Source organism: Pseudonaja textilis, chromosome Z, assembly GCF_049901715.1.
Source record: "Pseudonaja textilis isolate UNSWEBS1 chromosome Z, rPseTex1.2, whole genome shotgun sequence".
Classification (NCBI taxonomy): domain Eukaryota; kingdom Metazoa; phylum Chordata; class Lepidosauria; order Squamata; family Elapidae; genus Pseudonaja; species Pseudonaja textilis.
In genome coordinates, this window is record NC_142008.1 from 80,722,866 (window position 1) to 80,744,983 (window position 22,118).

Consider the following 22,118-nt stretch of genomic DNA (forward strand, 5'->3'; position numbering starts at 1 on the left):
AGAAATAAACATGGACTATATCTGCTAATAAAATGAGATGCAAAGGAGACTGGAATGAAGTAGATTTAGGGACTCAAACATTCAATTCTCAGTTTCTGGGGACCTGATTGATTCTGATTCTGGGGACACAGTGAATAACAAGAAAAGATTATCTGTGTATATAAAATGCCATGAAGGGATGGAGATACAAGGGAGATAATGAATTATCTGTCAAGTGAATTGTGTTCGGGTGATTTTAGCAAACAAGCCACCACTGAGTTTTGGGAACTGAAGATAATTTTAATATTTGTTTCAAGTGACCATGTTTATTATTGTCAGTGTCACATAACTTATTTCATGATAGTGTACTTTAGTTGTTATTTCTTTTATCTGCTCATCATTCACTCTACTTTTTTATTTTGCTTTACTTTCTTCCTATGGATCTTCTTTTCCAACACTTTTATTCAAAACATGTTTTTGAAATAATCTTTCCTATTATATTGATCTTATACATCATAAATTTGGTTCATTTTGTAATTTTCTACTTTGTGTTGGTAGTTTGGTATACTCTTATTACATCTTACATATTTCCTCTTCCTAACTCAGTGTTGGCTCTGTTATTAATATAAGTACAGTTTTAAACCTTTTGTCTTATTACATCATCTCTTTAAGTGACATTATCCATTATATACAACAGTATCATCAATTAACTTCTTTCATATTAAGTTCTTTTCTGTATTAGGAATTCTCTTGTAGTGAATGTGTGGTAAGATATATATTGTTCACTCCTTTTTTTAGTGTATCATACTATTATTGCAGCAATGTGCCTACATTTGGAGAACTCGTGCAAAATTTCAGTTCTTAAGTTATCATTCTTATAGAAATCTATGAGTTTAGTTCTCTATAAGTTTACACAGAAATTAATCTTATAGTATGATTATGATTTACTCTGCCTGCTGTTAGTGAATATGTGCTGATCCATTTTTGTGCATTGACTATCATGTGAATGCCAAAATCTGTGGTAGATGACAGCTGATAGCAGTCCACACATATGTAGTCACAAACAAACATACACATGTACACACATGTACACACACACAGAGTCCTTCAGCTGATAATGAAGCTTCATGCAGAATAATGGTAATTTGGGGATTCTCATCGCTACTCATGAGGATTAAACAGGAATGTAACCTGCCCTTTTATTACTCAACTTCACCTTTGTAATCATCAACAGAAAACCACACTGCCCCCCCTCCCGTTCTCTTTGAAAGTGAGCAACATTTTGAAGTCAAGGAAATCCTAGAGTCTAACCTCTATAGAGGCAAACTCCAATATATAATTCTAAGGAAACACTTACCCCCTTCTGATACCGAATGGGTGGCTGTGCCACATGTACAAATTTATTGCATAAATTTCACACCCTGTACCCTCACAAGTCACAGTGAATGCCATACATTAATAACCTTGCTCTTATTTTCTTTTCCAAGTTTAACCTTTTTTCCAAAGGAGGCAATTGAATGTTATGCTTCATGCTTATGCTCTGCTATTGCATGTGCCAGTTTGCCATGAACTCTGGGGAGACTAGATGGGAAGGGAGAGAATTCAGGGTAACAAGTTCACTGTATCTTCCAGAGATGCAACTTCAAGATCAAATGGCTGAGAACAGACTGCAACTGCATTCCACATATGCAGCTACCATTCCAAAAATAATCTCTTTTGAGTTTGATTGGACAACAGGACCCAGCATGGGAATATACCTAAGGGGGGAAAAGTTACTTTCGGGGATTTTGGCACATGCTTTTCATGTCTGGCTTTCCTCTACTGTATTTCACTTGACCTTTCTCAACAAATGGAGTCAGGGATTGTTCTTGCTTAAAGGTTCAAGTTGAGGCAGATCTGACACTGACTCGTTAGGTCTGCTTGTTACATCTAATTGAAGAAGTTCACCCAAATTTTTAAAAGGACAAAATATGTATGCCTCCTTCTATTTCATCTAAACCAACATAAATACATGACTTACATGAGTGCCAATCAAATTTCTACCTTAGTCATTACATGACATTTGCTTTTCAATACGAAACATAGACTATAGAATATTAGTTGGAAGGGACCACGGAAGTCTTCTAGTCCAATTCACAACTTGAGCAGGAGATTTTATATTATTTCAGATAAATGATTGTCCAGTCTTTTTGTAAGCCTCCAATGATGGAGCACCCACAACATTGGAAGGTAAGCTGTTCCATTGGTTGATTTCTCTCACCATTGGGAAATTTCTCCTAAGTTCTAGATTGCTTCTCTTCTTGATTAGTTTCTATCTATTGTTCCTCATCTTGCTTTTTGGTACTTTGGAAAATAGTTTGACCCCCGCGTCTTTGTAGGAACCCTTCAAATATTGGAACACTCCTAGACCTTCTTTTCATTAAACTAAACATATCCATTTCATGTAACTGTTCTTTGTATGTTTTAGCCTCCAGCTCCTAATCATTCTTGTGGCTCTTCTCTGCACTCTTTTCAGAGTCTCAACATCTTTTTGATATTGTGGTGACCAGAACTGGATGCAGTACTCCAAGTATGGACTTACTAAGGTTTTGTAAAGCGGTACCATAACTTCATGTTATCTTGATTTTATCTCTCTATTAATGCAACCTAGGATTGCACTGGCCTTTTTGGCGGCGGCTGCATACTGTTGGTTTTAATGATTGGCCACTAGGACTCCAAGATCCCCCTCACAATTATTGGCATGAAGCCAAGTTTCACCTAGCCTGTACTGATACAGTGGATTTTTTTTTTTTGGTAAACCAATATACAGTATTATATTGTAAATGCATATATTGTAATATATTATGTATACAATATTTTGCAATTGCACAATGTTTTATGCTTATTATCACAAGAATAAAATAGAATTATTTATTGGCCAAGTGCGATTTGACACACAATAAATTTGTTTCTGGTATGTACGTTCAATGTACATATAAACAGCAAGTAATAGGTCATAAATCATAAATCATAGTTATAATTGTTAATCGTGTTACAAATAAAAATTGATAAATTGTAAGAAACCAACACAAGATAGTAAGAAAGATGAGAAATGAGACAGTGCTGTGGGAATTAAGTGTTCAGCAGAGTGACGGCACACCACAGGGGAAAAACTATCTTTGTCTAGTTGTTGTGACATGAAATGTTCTATAGTGGCGTCCTGAGGGGAGAAGTTGCAACAGTTTATGTTTAAAGTTTAGGATTTACACACAGGGATAGAAAATGATACTGGAGTTCAAGTCACTCTTATTCCTGCTCAAAGCCACACACTTAATCAAACACACACTTGAAAGTCGTACAGGGGTAAATAGATTTCTAATTAAGAGTATTCCTACCTATAATAATAAATACACATATATACATTTATATATTCATCATTATGGGTAGGAATACCATGCCCTAGAATTGGACACAAATGATAGTGAAACCTTTACTTTTATATTTTATATACAGCATTTGTGTACACACATACACACACACAAACACACTAGACCAGATCCAGAAAAATGGATTTGAAACTGGATGACCAACTGCACTCAACATGTAGTCCTCAGTAGAACTGAATCTACATTCAGCGAAGCATGCTGTGGGTACCAACAAGGTTCTGTCTTAGGTCTAGTATTCCCCAGCATCATCATAAATGATTTAGATGAAAGGCTATAAGGAGAATAATCAAATTTGCAGAGAACAACAAGCTGAGGTGAGCAGCCAATACTTTAGAACAGGGGTGTCAAACTCATGTTGTCATGGCAGCATCATGTGACATATCGGGACTTTTTCCCCCTTTGCTAAACCAGGCATGGGCGTGGCTAGCACGTGAAGCATCCGGCCCATGGGCCGGGAGTTTGACAGCCCTGCTCTAAAAGATAGACTTCTTAATGCACTTGAATATCCAACAAGATGCAATTTTGTGAGAAAAGAGATTTACCCTTAGGTAGAAAAAATAAATGGACAAGTATAGATGGTACCTGGCTCAACAACAGTAACTGTGAAAGAAATCTGGGACTCCTAGCGGACAATAAATTAAGTATAAGCCAGCACTGTGCCTCAGCTGTCAGAAAGCCCAATGCAGTCCTGCAGGCTCCATCAACAGAGGGATAATATCAAGACCATGTGAAGTATTAGCACTGTGTTATACTGCATTGATAAGACCACACTTGGAATGCTGTATAGTTTTGGTCACCACTATGCAAAAAAAAGATGCTGAGCTCCTAGAAACTGCAGAAGAGAAGCAATGAAAATGATTAGGGAACTGAAGACTAAAACATGATGAATGGTTGCAGGATATGTCTAGTCTAACAGAAAGACGACTAGGAATGACATGATAACGGTCTTCCAATAATTGAGATGCTGTCACAGAACAGAGAAGATCAATCTATTTTCCAAACCACTTGAGGGCAAGATTAAAAAGCAGCAGATGAGTTATCAATTTATAACTAAGGAGAAATTTCCTGGTAGTGAGAACAATTAATCAGTGGAATGGTTTGCTTCCAAAAATTATGAATGCTCCATCATTGGAAGAAGAAATTGGATTGCCATTTGTCTGAAATGGTTTATAGGTTTCCTGCTTGAGCAGGGGAAATTGAACTAGAAGATTCCAAGATCTCTTCCAACTGATATTCTGTACTCTAAGCAGGCTTCCCTCTGCAGAGAACTCATGATTCAAACTTTACATACAAACTGATTTAACAAGTACTTAGACCCAATGAGAAAGAGGCAATGTTATAAAAAGCAGACCGCTGATATTTCCCATTTTACTCTCTTGATTTTCAAATTTGATTTTCAAATTTGAAAATTATTGTACCATAAATATTTATGGTGAAACATCTTCCCACCCATATACCAAATTTTTAAAATGAAAGTAAATTTGTGAAATATTTTTTTTTTTATGTAAAGTGTATGCTTCAAGTTGAAATATGTACCAAGACTACTGTAAATGCAGCAAAGGGAGTGATGGCACATTGGTTAAAGATGCTGAGCTTGTCAGCTGGAAAGCCTGGGTTCAAGACCCAAGTTCCACATAACGAGGTGAATTCTTGTTACTTACCCCTGCTCTTGCCTATCTAGAAGTTCAAAAACATATAAATGCAGTTAGATTAATATCCAACTTCAGTGGGAAGGTAATAATGTTATGTACATCTCTGGCATATAGCCATGCTGGCCACATGACCATGAGAATTGTCTTCAGACAATGCTGGCTTCCTTGGCCAAGAAATGGAGATGAGCACCATGCCCTAGAGTTGGACATGACTGACCTTTACTTTACTCTACATGCACTTCTTCACAATAATGAGCAATGACAAGGAGTATTTGATATATCAGTAAGCATAAATGATCAAGGGTAGCTAAAAAGCATGAAAGCAACATTGCCATAATATGAATGCTATGTAACTGGAAAGAGGTTACTATTTTTTAATTAAAAAGCTAAGTAAGAGTTAAGCCAGCACTGAAATGATGCATTTCAATAAATACATTAAATACCTTCTTTTATAGTAGCTTTTTGCAATCTTTTGAATTCTTATATGATTGTGATTACATCAAGCCACCATACTTTTATTTCCCCTATATATTTTATCCGGAAATAAAAGAACATGTTTGCATTAATTTCTTTTTATTTTAATTGGAAAATTGTTAAACGATCAACTCCTATGGGCTGACTATTTCCCTAGGAATTAATTGCTTGCCTTATTTCATTTTCAGTAATTGAGCAAATACCATGTTGCCAAAATGTTATATGAACACTAGTTACATTTTCAGCAAAATGAATTAGAACTGTGGGTGTGAAGTTACATTAGCCAATTAGAAGTTATAGAAATTTGAAAATATAAAAAGCAAAAAGTAACTAGGAACACTTCTTTGTTTCTATACCTACTTCTCACTACATTCTTCAGTGCTCTGTCTATGGCCACACATGAAATTAGGGCTTGAATGAGTGCAGGGGCTAGCAGGGGCTGATAAAGTATTCTTGACACTCTGAATGGAATGCCTCCTGCTCTTCCTACGTTCCAGCCCTCTTCGTTCACTGGAACCAAGACTGGCCCTTCTTCTGTCTTTGCAGGCAATAGGAAGAGGTTCTCCACTATCATCACCATCTTCATGTCTCAATGTCATCTAAAAAAAATGAAAGGGAAAGTGTAGGGAATAATACATATTTATTTATATATTGTTTTGTTTTGTCTCACAAAGACATCTGGAAATGTCTTTTTATAATTGTTCTTTATCAAGGCTTTAATAATCTGGATAATGCTACAGGAGATTTCAGATGCTTTTTACACATGTTGAAGAATCAATTTGTCTATGTAGAATTTCCAAATATAACATATGCTTCCTCTTCTATGTGCACACAAGAAAAATGTCCTGAACCTCTGAACAGTCTGAAATCTCAGACTGAAAGTAAAAATAATAATGAGATCTTAAGTACAACTCTCACCCCAAATATTGCCTGTTCCTTGCTATGCACCCTTGGCATGAAAAATAAAGACAGATGCTGAAATTTCAAAGGATGAAGAGATGTGTATTTGTGAAAGATCAAAAAGGCAACATGAGAGCAGGCTTTCTGCTGTTCCTAATCCCTATCAGTCTGGTCTTCATGTTATCATTCATGTTATTACTGAGATAGCATCTCTCCTTCCTATGACTCTAGACACCATCCTTTCACAGCAGAGGGGCTAAACTGTACCCCCCCCCCAAAAAAAAAAATTAATGGTTTTATTTCGAACCTGTGGGAAACAAAGAAGCTACTGGGAATTAAAACCTTTTGCTATCAATAGAATCTAGACAATTATAATCTCCTTCAGCTAAAAGGAAAAGCTGAAAGTACTGTGAAAATTTGAACAAATAGCATTCATGCAGAAATGTATTATGCAGAAAATAAATTAATCTAAATATATTTATTTCTCTATTCCTTTACCTCCCTCTCAAAGACCAACCCCATGTCCACATTGTGAGAGGTAGAAACAGGAGAAAGAAAGGAATTGTTAGAAGTGGGCAAAGTATGGCATGGCCTTGTGACACAGGACCTTTCGGCAGCCATGAAGGCTATCCTGAGTCTCCCGGAAATAGCCTAAAGGGTCTCTGGTGAAGTTGTAACAGAATCATAACAAGATACAAATAGACTGATCAAATGAAATATTACCACGACAATATTGAAGGACTAAGAGATAGAACAGACAGAACAAAATAACTACTTTAAACACAGCCGGCATGGGGAATAAAACAGAAGAACCTGCAGAAATAAGGGGAAAAAGAGGAATCAAGATAATGGGACCAGCTGATATAAGATGTAAAGGACATGACAGTAAGAAAGTTTTCAAAGGATACTTGTACATTTATCCTGGAGGGGCCACAGCAAATAATGGAATGGGATTCTTGATATATCCAGACACAGCAAAATGCATACTAGACATCAATAACTGTTAAGATAAAATAATAATATTGAAAATCAAGTGAAAAAAACAAACTGAAACATATATACAATTACTTGCCCCATGCAATGATAATTACACAGAAGAACAAATGGATGAGTTTTTAATGAACTATCTTAGGAGATAGAGAAAGTGGAAGGTAACAGTATGGTGTATGTAATGGGAGAGTTCAACAGTAGAGTGGATACTAACAGAAAAGAATATGAACAGTTCATTGGTCCACCTGAACAGTGAAAGGAACCCAGAATGGGCAAAGGATACTGAACTTATGCTGCCAACACCGTATGTTTATTATTACTATATTTTTGAACACCAAAATGATACTATACCTGTTATAAATGGAATGACATCATCACTTAAACACAGATTGATTACATATTAACAAGGGTAAGAAGAAGAGTCAGAATATTCAACGCAAAAGCAATCTCCCATGGACTATATGACACCTATCATAAGATTGCAGAGCTAACAGTAAGACATGACAACTTTAATATTAACAGGAAAAAAACAAATAAAAACAAGGAATTAATTAAGATAGCAAAAGTTAAACGAGAAGTAATAGAAGAATTACAACAAAACCTGGAGACAGCATTTTGTCCATTATTACCAGTGTGGCAAATGTGAGGATAAATAGATATACAGAACTACCTAGCTTAACATTGCAGAAGAACTATGTGGAAAAAGGCAGAATAGGACCAAACAAATTGCATGATGGTGTGACAAAGTTAAAAAAGCAGTAAAGTTGAAAAAAAAGTTATATAATTGTTGGATAAAATCAAGAAAAGAAGATTATATAAATTATAGATTTCAGAGATACCAACAGGATAATCAAGAGGGCAAAACAAAAATCCTGAGAGTGCTTAGGAAAACCATAGAGATCAGCCTTCAGAATATTTTTCAAAGTAGTAAAAAAAATGAAAAAAGAATTACAACCCCAACTAACAGAACCATCATAAATCACAGAAAGACAGGGGTGGAGCTAGCTGAATGGATGATGGAAGCTGAATTTCTGCCTCCTCAGACCATTGCAGAGAATGGATTTAAAAAATATAACCCCTATTTAGAGATTATGAAACGTGAGTTATTTTCCTTGTTTTTCTCCTGAAGATTGGACTGTATTTCACTCGGAATTGGACACTTTTCAGAGGAGCTTTGAGCTTGGATGTGTTGTGGTTCGCCAGCAGCCAGTGCGGAAGACAGAGATATCTGACAGTGAGGACGAAAGGGAACCAGTCAGGGATTCTGGCAAGGACTTGGATGATGGTCCTGCATCCAATGCAGGGATGGGGCCAGGACCATCTGAGAGTGAAGTGCTGCTGCCTTCTGAGCTTTCGGAGTCTAGCAGCAGTGAAGCAGAGGACACCTGGGAGCCTGTTCCCAGTGTGCATGGTGCACAGAGCTTCTAGAAGATGAGAGCAGCTGAAGCAGAAGGGGCGACTCGGGAGTAAGGCTGGGAGGTGACTGCCCCTCCCATAAGGGATAAAAGTCAGTCCTCAATGACAAAGAGTTTTGCAGGAAGCAAAGCAGTTCAGTAATCTCCAAGTCCTTTATGAAGCTCTGTATTCTGGTCGGTTATTTCCAGGTTGGTTTGGTTGGTTTATGTTAGCCTTAATTGGACTTCTGTTTCTTGGCAGCATTTGACAGCACTGAAAAGTATGCTCTTATCTGGAGGAACTGTGTATAATGAGATTTGGCTGGGAATGCAAGTAATTCCCAGCATCTAATTAAAAAAGGTTTTACTTTTAAATTCAGTTTGTGTTTTATTAAGTTTGATGAAGCCTGGGTCAGAACAGGATGTTTGGTTAAGAGACTTGAGAGGCTTTTGAAGGCCGATGGGAGAGGAAGGGCCCTATGATTGAAGACTGAGAAAGAATTTGGAAAGAGTTTAAAGGATTACAGCTGAGAAGGTAATAGCTGAATTTATAAGTGTATAGTGTGAAGGCCCATTACTCTCTTCTTTCAGTGGAAATGTTGAGGTCTGGAGAAGGTGGAATAATTAAATATTTTTAATACAGAACCTTGATAAGGTGTGTGTAATAAAGTTAATTGTTGCCATTGGATCTATTTAGTTTTATTGTGTTGCATTTACAGGTGGAGAAATAGATAACAGGCTGACAGCAGTTGAGCAAGACATGGGAAAGGGAATGATTGCCTGGGAGATGGACAGAGCTGATTTCTACCTAAGATTTCAAAACATTGAGGAAGAAAAGGGAGAAAACGTTGCAGAAATAATGATAGAAGTGTTGGCAGGAGCTCTGGAGATATCAAAAGAAAAAACGATGAATGGAATTGATGAAGTGTTCCGAGTATTTACAAGATATGCTGTGAGAAACAAACTACCTAGAGAAATCCATGTGAGATTTACTAAGAAAGCAATTAAAACAGAAATACTACAGAAAGTAAGAGACGACCCATTTAAATATAAAGGAAAGGAGATTATAGTCTTAAAACAAGTATCAAGAAAAGTGAGAGATCTGAGAAGAGAGTATCAATTCTTGACAAAAATTTTAATTAAGAAGGGAGTGAATGATAGATGGATGATTCCAGAAGGTTTAATGTTTACTTGGCAAGAACAAAGACATAGATTGGATTCAATAGAGAAAGCAGAACTATTCTATAATGAATACTTTATAGAGGAAAAGAAGAAGAGAGAACAAGAGATGATGAAATAGTTAAATCTTGAGAGGAGATGGTCGAAGAAAGGGAAAAAGAAAAAAGAGATGAAAGGACACGAGAAGAAGGAGCAATAGGTGGAAGGGTGGAACGAAAAGAAGCAAGAGAACAACAAAAACAATAAACCCTACATATAAAGTGTAAACCATGGAAGAAAAGAAATTGATTACAATAAATATAAATGGATTGAATTTGGCCATCAAAAGGAAAAAAGCATTTCATAAATTAGAAAAACTAAAATTTGATATAATCTGCTTGCAAGAAATTCATATTAAAAAAAAAACATGTCCAAGTATTGGACTGTCCCAGAATTGCAAATTTATACACTTCATTGGCACAACGAAATAAAAAAGTAGTCCTATATATCAAGAATACAATAAAAGCCAAATTAATTTTTACAGATGAAGGAAGAATATTGATGGTGGAAATAATTGACAATAATTTAAAGATGCTTTTAATAGCAATATATGCACCAAATGAGAAGCAAGAAGAATTTTATAAAAAAAATTGCATAAGAAAATAATAGAACTGGAATATGATAATATATGAATTCTTGGAGATTGCAATGGTATAGTGGATATAAAATTGGACTACAAAACATAGAAAGTTAATAAAAAAATAGAAAGACATTGCCGAAATCCTTTTTCAAGGTGGTACAGGAATTAAATATTTGGGATGTTTGGAGAAAAATGAATGCTAAGAACAGACAATATACATTTTAATCTAACAGGCATTTGGGGGATGAGCGGTCTGCCACCTCCAAGTGGTGTCCCCTGGATGCGCGAAGCCGTCAAACGCTGACCGTAACTGAGAGCAGACCCTCCGACGACAGGCCCACGCGACAGGCCGGCTGGAGTACTCAAATGCCGCATCAACATGGTGGAAACGTCCACTACAAAACACACGTCCAATGCTACCGCGTTCGGGGGAACCGACGGGTGCAGGAGACCATTGGCCTGCGCCAAAAATCAACGAAATGGTCCACGCGGAAAGCACGGCGCACCTGCACCGTGTGAGAAAGCTATGGCGACCGCGTCCGGGTCCGATGCGCACGGAGACTACCCGCTCCGTGTGAAAAAACGCAAGCGGGGAACAGAGGACTGCCAGACGCTCAAGGTGGCCACCTGGAACGTGGATTCGCTGACTGGACGCTCGACCGAGATCGTCAGGGCCATGCGGGACAGGAAGCTGGACATCTGCTGCCTCCAGGAAACTCGCTGGAAGGGCAACAAGGCTACGACTATAGACGGCTACAAGATCATATACACCAGCTGTAAGGAAAACCGTGGCGGTGTAGCTGTGGTTGTCAGTCCAAGCTGGCAAAGTTCCGTCGCAGAAGTTAGCGCCTCACAGAACGACTGATGATAATCGTCGTAGCGACCGAGAGGCAGCGCCTACACATCTTGTCCGCCCACGCCCCTCAGACCGGATGTCACGAGGTGGAGAAGGATACCTTCTGGGAACTGCTCGACATCCAACTCAGGCAGATCCCACACGAAGACGACATCATCATCTCGGGCGACCTGAATGGTCATGTAGGGCGGGACAAAAACGGACACCAGTGCCACGGTGGGCACGGCACAGGCGATCACGAATGAGAATGGCCAGAGGATCCTGGACTTTGCCGACTCCCATGATATGACCATCACGAATACCTGCTTCATTAGGCGAGAATCTCAACTCCTCACCTACCATAGCAGAAACGGGAGCCACCACACACAGATCGACTACATCATCGCACGACGAAGAGCCGCTAAAAACGTGCTCAACGCCAAGGTGTACCCGCATTTAATCGAGCAGTCAGCACAGGCCGCTGATGGCGAAGATCAGGATCAGCAAGCCCAAGACCAGGATTGACAAAAGGAATGCAGACCAGCCACGAATCAAGTGGTGGAACCAGAAGAAGATGGCGGGACCCTCATCAAACCGGAGCAGTTCCTGCAGATGGTCGACGGGCCACAGGAAGCGTGGTCCATGCTGAAGAGCACTGTTCACACTGCCGGCTGCCAACAGCTTGGTTGCACCAAGCCAGGACGGAGACGCATCGAACGAGATACATGGCTCTGGACACCGGAAGTACAAGATGCCGTACACCTGAAGAAACGGCTCTACAAGGCCTTTCTTCAGGACAAGACCAGCGAGAAGCTCTGCGAATACAAGGCGGACAAAAAGGCAGCCAAGAAAGCAGTAGCGACAGCCAGAAGCTCCCACTACGATGACATCTACGAGAAGCTGAACACGCGAGAAGGCGAGAATGAGATCTACCGCCTAGCCAAAAGCAGACACAGGAAGACCCTGGACATTGACCAGTTTCATGGGATCAACGACGAAAGGGGAAATTTGATCGTCAACCCCAGAGACGCTGCGGAGAGGTGGCGGCAATACTTCGAGAAGATCTCCACCGAGGAGTTCCCACACCCACAAACCCCGCGAGGTGACCCAGTTGAAGGCCCAGTCTCAGGCATTTATGCCAGCGAGGTCGCCGACGCCATCAAGGCCATGAAAACGGTAAGGCAACAGGACCAGATGACATCCCTGCCGACTTCTGGAAAAAGGCACTACCGGGCTCGGCATTGTGGCTGTGCGAGCTGTTCAACAACATCGCCTCCACGGGAAAAGTGCCACACGACTGGTACCGCAGCACCACTGTTCCGATCTGAAGGGAAAGGGCAGCCCAGCGGACTGCTCCAACTACAGACCGGTCAGGTTACTGTCACACACTATGAAGATCTTTGAACGCATCCTTGATAAGCGCATTCGGGACATCGCCGACATCAGCGCCAACCAGGCTGGATTCATCAAGAACTGCGGCACCACCGACGCCATCTTCGGTGTGCGGATGCTGATGGAGGCTCACAGAGAGAAGAAAATCCCGCCCACACCGCCTTCCTAGACTTGGAAAAGGCCTTCGACCGAGTCCCGCACGATCTCATCTGGTATGCGCTGCGAGATCACGGCGTGCCTGAGCTGCTCGTACAATGGGTCCAACTCCTATACAGATGTCACAAAAGCCGTGTAAAAGCGGCAGCTGGGATATCAGAGGAGTTTAATATTACCGTCGGCGCACACCAGGCTCTGCTCTCTCACCACTGCTGTTCATTCTGGTGATGGACACAATTACACACGACCTGTACATGCCCGCCCCATGGACGCTGCTCTACGCCGATGATGTGTTCCTGGCCAACCTGTGCAAGGCTGAACTCGAGCACCCCGAGTCCAACAGTGGCACGACCGCCCGAGCAGTTCGGGCCCGGCTGAACCTAAAGAAGTCCGAATACCTGACCACTGACATTGAAATGACAGGCTCCATCCACGTGAACGGGCAGGAACTACCGCGCGCTCCACCTTCAAGTACCTGGGAACTACTCTTGGGGAAGAAGGCCTACTACAAACTGAGGTGGCAGCCAGGATCAATGCAGCGTGGGGCAATGGAAGTCCGTCACAGGCGTCCTCTGTGACAAGAAGATGCCGATGCGCCTGAAGGCGAAAATCTATAACTCTGTGGTGCGCCCCGTGGCCATATACGGCGCAGAGTGCTGGCCGACGACCAAAGAAGTCGAAAGCAGACTCCAGATAATGGAGATGCGAATGTCCGATGGTCGGTAGGCCTCACCCTACTCGATCGCGTCAGGAACGAAGAAGTGCATAGACGGTTCAACGCCGTGCCCATCCCCACGGTCATGAGGCAGTCCCGGCTACGATGGTTTGGCCACGTGAGCCGCGCCAAGGAAGAATCCATCATCAAATCTGTAATGAAGGTGACTGTCGGAGGAGCGAGACCGCGTGGTAGACCTAAACAACGCTGGATGGACACGATCAAGGCCGATCTAGAGATCGCGAAGGCAGACCCGACACACGTGGCAGACAGAGAGGTGTGGAAGCAGTACTCAAGGACATTAGCGGACCTCGCCCGAGCGCGAGACAAACGCTGAAGAAAAAGAAGAAGAAGAGAAGAAGAAGAATCTAACAGGCATTTATTATGGTCAAGAATAGATAAGATTTGGATGTCAACTGAGCTAATCTTCAACATACAAGAAGTAAATATTGAGACAAGTACTTGGGCAGACTATCATCCAATATAGGTCAAATGGCAGGGACAAAAGAAAAGATCAAAATGGACTTTGAATAATTCAATTTTGAAGGAAAAAGTATTTATACAAAATATGGAAAAAGAACTGCCTTTTTTCTTTAAAGAAAATAATAAAGAGGAAACTTACAAAATGATGGGATACTATGAAATATATTATATTACAAAATGTATGGGATACTATGAAGGCCTATATCAGAGGTTTGATTATAACTTATACAAGAAGAAGGAATATTAAGAAAAGACAGACAGAACAAATATTAGAGGAGGACTACAAGAAATGGAGAAAGAACTACAAAGACATCCACAAAAAAGGACATTAAAAGTCAAATGGAAATAGTTAAGCACAAAATGGGGTTGATGGGAAAAGAAGAATTGGCACAAAAATCAGGAGGGCTAAACGGATTGTTTTTGAAAATGCAAACAAACCAGGTAGATGGTTAGCATATAAATTGAAAAAGGAGAGAGAAATGAAAAGGATAATACAATTAATAGATGAACATGGAACGGTTTGTTATGGAAATGAAGAAAAAAAGAAATAGTACAGAAGTACTGAGAAATTATACAATCAAGATAATATTGAAGAAGGAAAAGTTAAACAATATCTGCAAAAAGCAGAACTACCCCAATTATCCGAGGAAACTAAGATAATGCTAGAAGGGAAAATAACAATGATGGAACTGACAGAGGCGATAAGTAGACAAAATATTGGAAAAGCACCGGGCCCAGATGGGCTACCAGAGGAACTTTATAAGACTTTGCAGGAATCTTTAAACACTACAATGCTTGAAATAATGAATGATGTTTTGACAAAAACTAAAGTACCTAATTCATGGACAGAGGCTTATATTACTCTTATACCAAAAGAAGATACTGATCTATAACAGATAAAGACCTAAATCCTTGCTGAATGCAGACTACAAAATATTTGCCTCAATAATGTCAGAAAAACTTAAAAGATATTTGAACCATTTTATACATCCTGATCAAAATGGATTTTTGCCTAAGAGGCAAATAAAAGATAACACGAGAATAATTTTGAATAAATTGAAATACTATGAAGCACATCCAGAGAAGCCAATGGCCTTGGTGGTTTTAGATGCGCAAAAAGCTTTTGACAATGTAAATTGGCAATTTATGTTATTGCAAATGGAAGAGATGGATTTTGGAGAAGGATTTATTAAAACAATCGAGGCAATATATTACAAACAATCTGCAAAAGTAATGATAAACAGAGATTTGACAGATAACATTAATATTAAAAAAGGAACTAAGCAAGGATGTCCTCTGTCGCCATTGTTATTTGTACTGACTCTGGAAGTATTAAATAGAAATATTAGGAAAGATAAAGAAATAAAGGGAAAGAAAATAAAAAAGGAAGAATATAAACTGCAGGCATTTGCAGACGATCTGGTCTTTATATTAGAAGAACCATTGGAAACAGCTTCTAAATTGATAGAAAAGATAGAAGAATATGGACAGGTTGCAGGATTAAAAATAAATAAAGAAAAAAACTAAGATTTTAGTTAAGAATATAACAGAAAAACAAAGAAAAGTATTGATGGACAGATTGAATATCCAGATCACAAATAAAGTGAAATGTCTGGGAATACAATTGACAGCAAGATGTGGAACACTTAAGGAAGATAATTATTAATAAAAAAAAGATGAGAGAAAAATTTCTTCAAGTTCTTCACACCTTAATCCAATTAAGAGGTCTCAAAAATAAAAATAAAAAAAAACATAAAAATGAACCAAAAGTATGGATGGAAAAAGCAAAAATCCCAACGAAGAAAGAAAAAAAAAGGAAAATTTTTGAGGCTTTCCCTTTAAAATAAAAAGCAAAAGTGGAAATATTACAAAAATTAAAGTTTTTTTTTAAAGAAAGGAGTACAGTAGAGCTGGTAAGGGGGGACAGCACAACTTTTTTAAAAAAAAGAACACACTGCACTTTATTTAATTATCCAAGGCTCTTATTATAACTCTCTTTTCCACAAGCTTCAAAACCAAGCCTCACTTGTTGATAGAAATCCAGAAAAACACCTGCAATAACACTCTCCTGTGCTCTTCCCTCTATCTTATCATGTTGCAATGTCCTTGAAGTTTTCTCAGCTTCATCTAAGATATTTTCAAGCCTCTAGTTAGCAGTGTTACAAAATTTCTTTACTCTCTTTCCCCCTCCTTTCCCAGACAAAATGTAATAGAAGTTTAAAAAAAGAGAAAGTATATGTGTAAAAAAAAGGAAAGTAACTAAAGGGAGCCTCTAATCTAAAAAGTTGCAAAATCAAAAAAGAGAAGAAAAAATAGATATATATATAAGAAAAAAAACCAGTCCAATTAACAAATACTAAATCGTAATAGAAGTCCAGTAATAAAAAAAGTAAAAAAGTAAAAAGCCAAGCCTCACTTTGACGTTTCCGTTTAAAAGCCACCGCTTATTCAGTTCTGTCAAAACCTTTACAAATTTTTTCTTTTTCTTAGGGTGTCCTTTTAAGTCTCAGAATAATGATAAAAAAAAGTTCTCACCAAACCGACACACTTTCTCTTCCAGTCTCTTCCGTTCCGGAGCTGTCCCAACTTCAGCAGCTTTAATGGCTGCCTCTCTGCCGCTGGCAAAAAGGGCTTCTCTTGGATCAACCAGGAACTTTGCGATATCCCTGGGATCCACAGGATGCGCTCTTCACTATCACCTCTCTACGGGACGGTTTAGGTCTGTTTGGACGGACCAGGGGCAAAGATATCGGCTGCAATCTCAGACCTCCGAGATTGCATGCTGTATCGTCGCGACATTAGCTCCGCCATCTCCTTTTTATTATTATTATTGGGCTTTTTTCTTTTTATTATTTTTATCTTTTATCTTGGATTACAATTGACTACTTCCTAATTGGATTAAGGTTCAGAAGAATCTGAAGAAACTTTTCTTCCTTTTCTACTTATTATTGGGCTTTTTTTCTCTACCACTTTTACTTTTCACTTCGGATTTTAATTGGCTACTCCACAATTGGATTAAGGTTCAGAAGAACCTGAAGATTTTGAATTATTTAAAATGAACAGGAAATTGATAGCTTCTGGCCCTTCAATTTCTAGTTCCGCCTCCCCACCACCAGGACAACGGTCAATCCAGACAATGTTAAAGCAAGACAAAGAACAAGAAAAAGTGACCTTACAGATGATTATGCAAGGAATTCAAAATATTCAAGTAAGATCAGAGAATATTGAAAAGAGAATAGAGAACATTGAGCAAAGAACAGAGAACACTTAACAAAGAACAGGGGAAACTGATGAAAAATGATGTTGAAGTATGATGAGAGATTCCAAAAAATTGAAGAAGAAGATAAACAAAAAGACAAGAAGATTGGAGATATTGATAATAGATTAACAGTGGTTGAACAAGATAAAAGTGGGATGCTGAAATGGGAGATGGATAGATCAGAATTTTATCTCAGATTTCAAAACATAGAGGAAGAAAAAGGACAAAATCTAGCTGAGATAATGATTGAAATTCTAGCTGAAGCTTTGGAAATAACAGAAGAGAAGATGATGGATGGAGTAGATGAAATATATCGAGTTTTTACAAGATACGCAATGAGAAATAATCTACCAAGAGAAGTTCATATCAGATTTACAAAAAAAGCCATTAAAACACAAATATTGCAAGTGGCAAGAGAGAAAACGCTGAAATATAAGGGCAAGGAGATTGTGGTTTTAAAACAAATACCCAGAAAAGTGAGAGAGATAAGAAGAGAATATCGATTTTTAACTAAAATGCTACTGAAAAAAAGAGGTGAACTACAGATGGCTAATTCCAGAAGGATTAATGTTTACATGGCAAGAACAGAGACATAGAATTGATTCAATTAAGAAAGCAGAATTATTTTACACACAATTCTTTGGAAAGAGAGATGAAGAGGCAGAAAAAGAGGTCTCATTAATTGAATTTCAATAGGACCAAATGGAGACTGAAAAAGAAGAAGGCGCAGTAGGTGGACAGATGGAAATTAAAGAACAACATGAACCAAGATCCATGAGAGCTAACAAACCTAACTACAAAGTATAATCATGGAAGAGATAAAACTGATTACAATGAATATAAGTGGACTTAATTCGGCTGTTAAAAGAAGGAAAATTTTTCATAAATTAGAGAAATTAAAATTTGATATAATTTGTCTACAAGAAGTACACATTAAAAAACAATATGAACAATTGTTGGTCCAGCCAAAATTAGGGAAAATATTTACTTCTTTGACTCAATGTAAGAAAAGAGGAGTGGTTTTATATATTAAAGAGCCTATTTCAGCAAAATTGATTCATACTGATGAAGATGGAAGAGTATTAATGGTGGAAATAATGGACAATAATATGAAAACACTCCTGATTGCAATTTATGCTCCGAATGATAAACAAAAAGAATTCTATAAAAAATTACATATGAAAATAATTGAACTGGACTATGTTAATATAGTTATGATGGGAGATTTCAATGGAATTGTAGACAATAAATTGGATTATACAGCAACAATAACAAAACCAAATAGAAAGACTCTTCCTAAATCCTTCTTTAAAATGACAGATGAAATAAACTTAAAAGATATATGGAGAGAAAGAAATGCTAAAACCAAACAATATACTTTCTACTCAAACAGACATTTATCATGGTTCAGAATAGATATGATTTGGATTTCAACAGAACTAATATCTAATATTCAAGAAGCAAACACTGAAACAAGTACTTGGGCAGACCACAATCCAGTGACAATTAAATGGAAAGGACAAAAAAGAAGATCGAGATGGACGTTAAATAATACTATTTTAAAGGAAAAAGACTTCACACAGTGGAAGAAAGAGAAAATAAAAAAGAAGATACTTCAATTCAGAATGTTTGGGACACAATGAAGGCCTATGCCAGAGGCTTGATAATAGACTATACAAGGAAAAGGAACATCAGGAAAAGGCAAGCCACTAAAGTTTTAGAAGACGAGCATAAAAGACTTGAAAAAGAACTACAGAAAATGCCACAGGAAAAAGACATTAAACTAAAATTGGACATAATTAAACACAAAATGGGTCAAACAGAGAAAGAAGAATTAGCACAGAAAATTAGAAGTGCTAAACAGAACTACTTTGAAGATGCAAATAAACCAGGTAGATGGTTAGCATATAAATTGAGAAAGGAGAAATATTGCAGTTAATAGATGATCAAGGTCAAGTTTGCTATGGTAATAAAGAGAAAAAGGAAATTATTCGAGACTTCTATGGACAACTATATAAGCAAGAGAATATTGATGAGGAAAGTGTCAAACAGTACTTACAGAATGCTAATTTACCTAAGATACCTAAAGAGACTGAAAAAATGTTAGAAATAATATAACAATGATGGAATTAACTGAAGCACTTAAGAAGCAAAATAATGGAAAGGCACCAGGTCCAGATGGGCTTCCGGCAGAATTTTATAAAACATTACAAGAATCGTTGAGCCTTCCACTGCTAGAAGTCATGAATTAAGTTATGTTAAAGAAGAAGATACCTAAAACATGGTCAGAAGCCTATATTACACTTATTCCAAAAGAAGAGGCTGATCCACTGCAAATTAAGAACTATAGACCCATTTCTTTACTAAATGCAGACTATAAAATTTTTGCTTCAATTTTGGCAGAAAGACTTAAAAAATACTTAAATAACTTTATTCATTCTAACCAAAATGGATTTCTGCCAAAGAGACAAATTAAAGATAATATGAGAGTAATTTTGGATACTTTGGAATATTATGAGGCACACCCTGAAAAAAAAATGGCATTGATATTTTTAGATGCCCAAAAGGCATTTGATAATGTGAATTGGAGATTCATGTTATTATTATTGGAACAGATGGGTTTTGCCAGAAAATTCATTCAAGCAATAAAAACCATGTATCATAAGCAAACGGCAAAGGTAATGATAGAGGGAGAATTGACAGATCCCATCAATATAAGAATAGGTACAAGACAAGGATGCCCACTATCACCTTTGCTATTTGTATTAACTTTGGAAGTGTTGAATAGAAATATCAGAGACACTAAGTGTATAAAAGGAATGAAAATTAAAAAAGAAGAATTTAAATTGCAAGCCTTTGCGGACGATTTGGCTTTCATATTAGAAGATCCTTTAGAAACAGCACCAAAATTATTGGAAAAGATAGAGGCATATGGTAAGGTGGCTGATTTGAAAATAAATAAAGATAAAACAAAGATCTTGACAAAGAATATGCTACTAAGACAAAAAGAAGAACTGGCAGACCTATTGAAAATTCAAGTCACGAACAAGGTTAAGTACTTGGGGATACATTTGACAGCAAGATGTATTACATTAAAAGGGAACAATTACATTAAACTTAAACAACAGGTAGCGTCAGATTTGACGAAATGGGAAAATCTACAATTGTCACTAATAGGGAGAATCTCAACAATCAAGATGAATATCCTACCCAGAATTTTATACCTGTTTCAAACAATACCAATTAGGCTTGGAAAGGACTATTTTGAAGATTTAAATAAAATTGTCTTGAAATATATATGGCAAGGTAAGAAAGCGAGAATAAAGTTAAAACTTTTGCAAGACGCTAAAGTTAGAGAAGGATTTGGTTTGCCTAATTGGGAGTTGTACTACCAAGCTACAAACTTGATGTGGGCTAAGGAATGGATAACATTAAGAAATACTAGATTGCTGACATTACAAGGACGTGATTTGCTGTTGGGGTGGCATGCTTTTCTATGGTATAAGGGAACTAAAACACAGGGCTATTTTAGAAGACATCATATACGGGAGTCTTTGTGGTTAAACTGGGAGAAGATTAAAAGACAATGTTATTTGAAAATTCCAGTCTGGTTATTGACCATTGAAGCATTTTCCTATCCTATAATATATAAGAAGGAACAAACAGTTAGATATGGGGAAATATTGGATGAAAGGGGTGAACTTAAATCGATGCAAAATCTAGAGGAACAAGGTATAAAGATGAATTGGTTTTCATATGCACAAATACATTCAAGGTATGAAGATTTCAAAACAGAAGGATTTTATGACAAATTGACTGACTTAGATAAGATTTTGACAGGTACTGATGAAAAGGTGATTAAAAAATTGTATGGTTATTTATTGGAAATTAAACTAGAGGAAGAACAAGTTAAAGAAACTATGATTGCTTGGGGGAAGAATTTTGGATATGGGATTGATTTAGAGAAATGGCAAAAATTGTGGTCTCAAAATTATAAAATGACAATGTCAACAGCATATAAAGAAAATTTGTATAAGATGTTTTACAGGTGGCATTTCCCCCCCCGACAAGAATAGCAAGAATGTTCAAGAATAAATCCGAAAATTTTTGGAAATGTCATCAGATACCTGGCTCATATTACCATATGTGGTGGATTTGTGAGAACGCTAGAAAATATTGGACTAAAATATGCATGTGGTTGGAAAAAATGACAAAGAAACATATAGACTTGAAACCAGAGAATTTTTTATTGGGAATTTTACCTGATACATACAGTAAAGATTTAAAATATTTGGTTGTAAATGTATTAACAGCGGCTAGGATTGTATTTGCTAAAAATTGGAAAAATGAGAACATACCATTACAGGAGGAAATTGTTAAGAAAATATTGGAATGTGCTGAAATGAGTAGATTGACATTTGAAATTAGAGAACAAGAGGATAAACAATTTTATAAAATCTGGGACCTTTTCTATCAATGGTTAGATAATAAAATACAATAATAGAATACTTAGAATTTTAGAAAATAATGAATATATAAAGATGTATTTCTTTTTTTGTTATTATATTTACAAAATGTTTTTAGGATAGATTTGGGGACGATTATATGAATTGTTATATAATAAACTAAGTAAATTATAGCTATCTCGCAAAGCATGAATGAATAA

At 37.5% G+C, this 22,118-nt stretch overlaps 1 protein-coding gene across 11 annotated transcripts in view; it reads right to left on the reverse strand.

Annotated features, from left to right (window-relative positions):
* The window catches only part of FHOD3 (formin homology 2 domain containing 3), a 288,676-nt gene that overhangs the window by 123,711 nt on the left and 142,847 nt on the right, over window positions 1-22,118 (reverse strand). For all 11 annotated transcript variants that reach the window (XM_026719582.2, XM_087916030.1, XM_026719581.2 and 8 more), the window contains exon 10: window positions 5,891-6,129. In XM_026719582.2, the coding sequence (XP_026575367.1) occupies window positions 5,891-6,129 (239 nt within the window). The remainder of the gene's footprint in view (window positions 1-5,890; window positions 6,130-22,118) is intronic.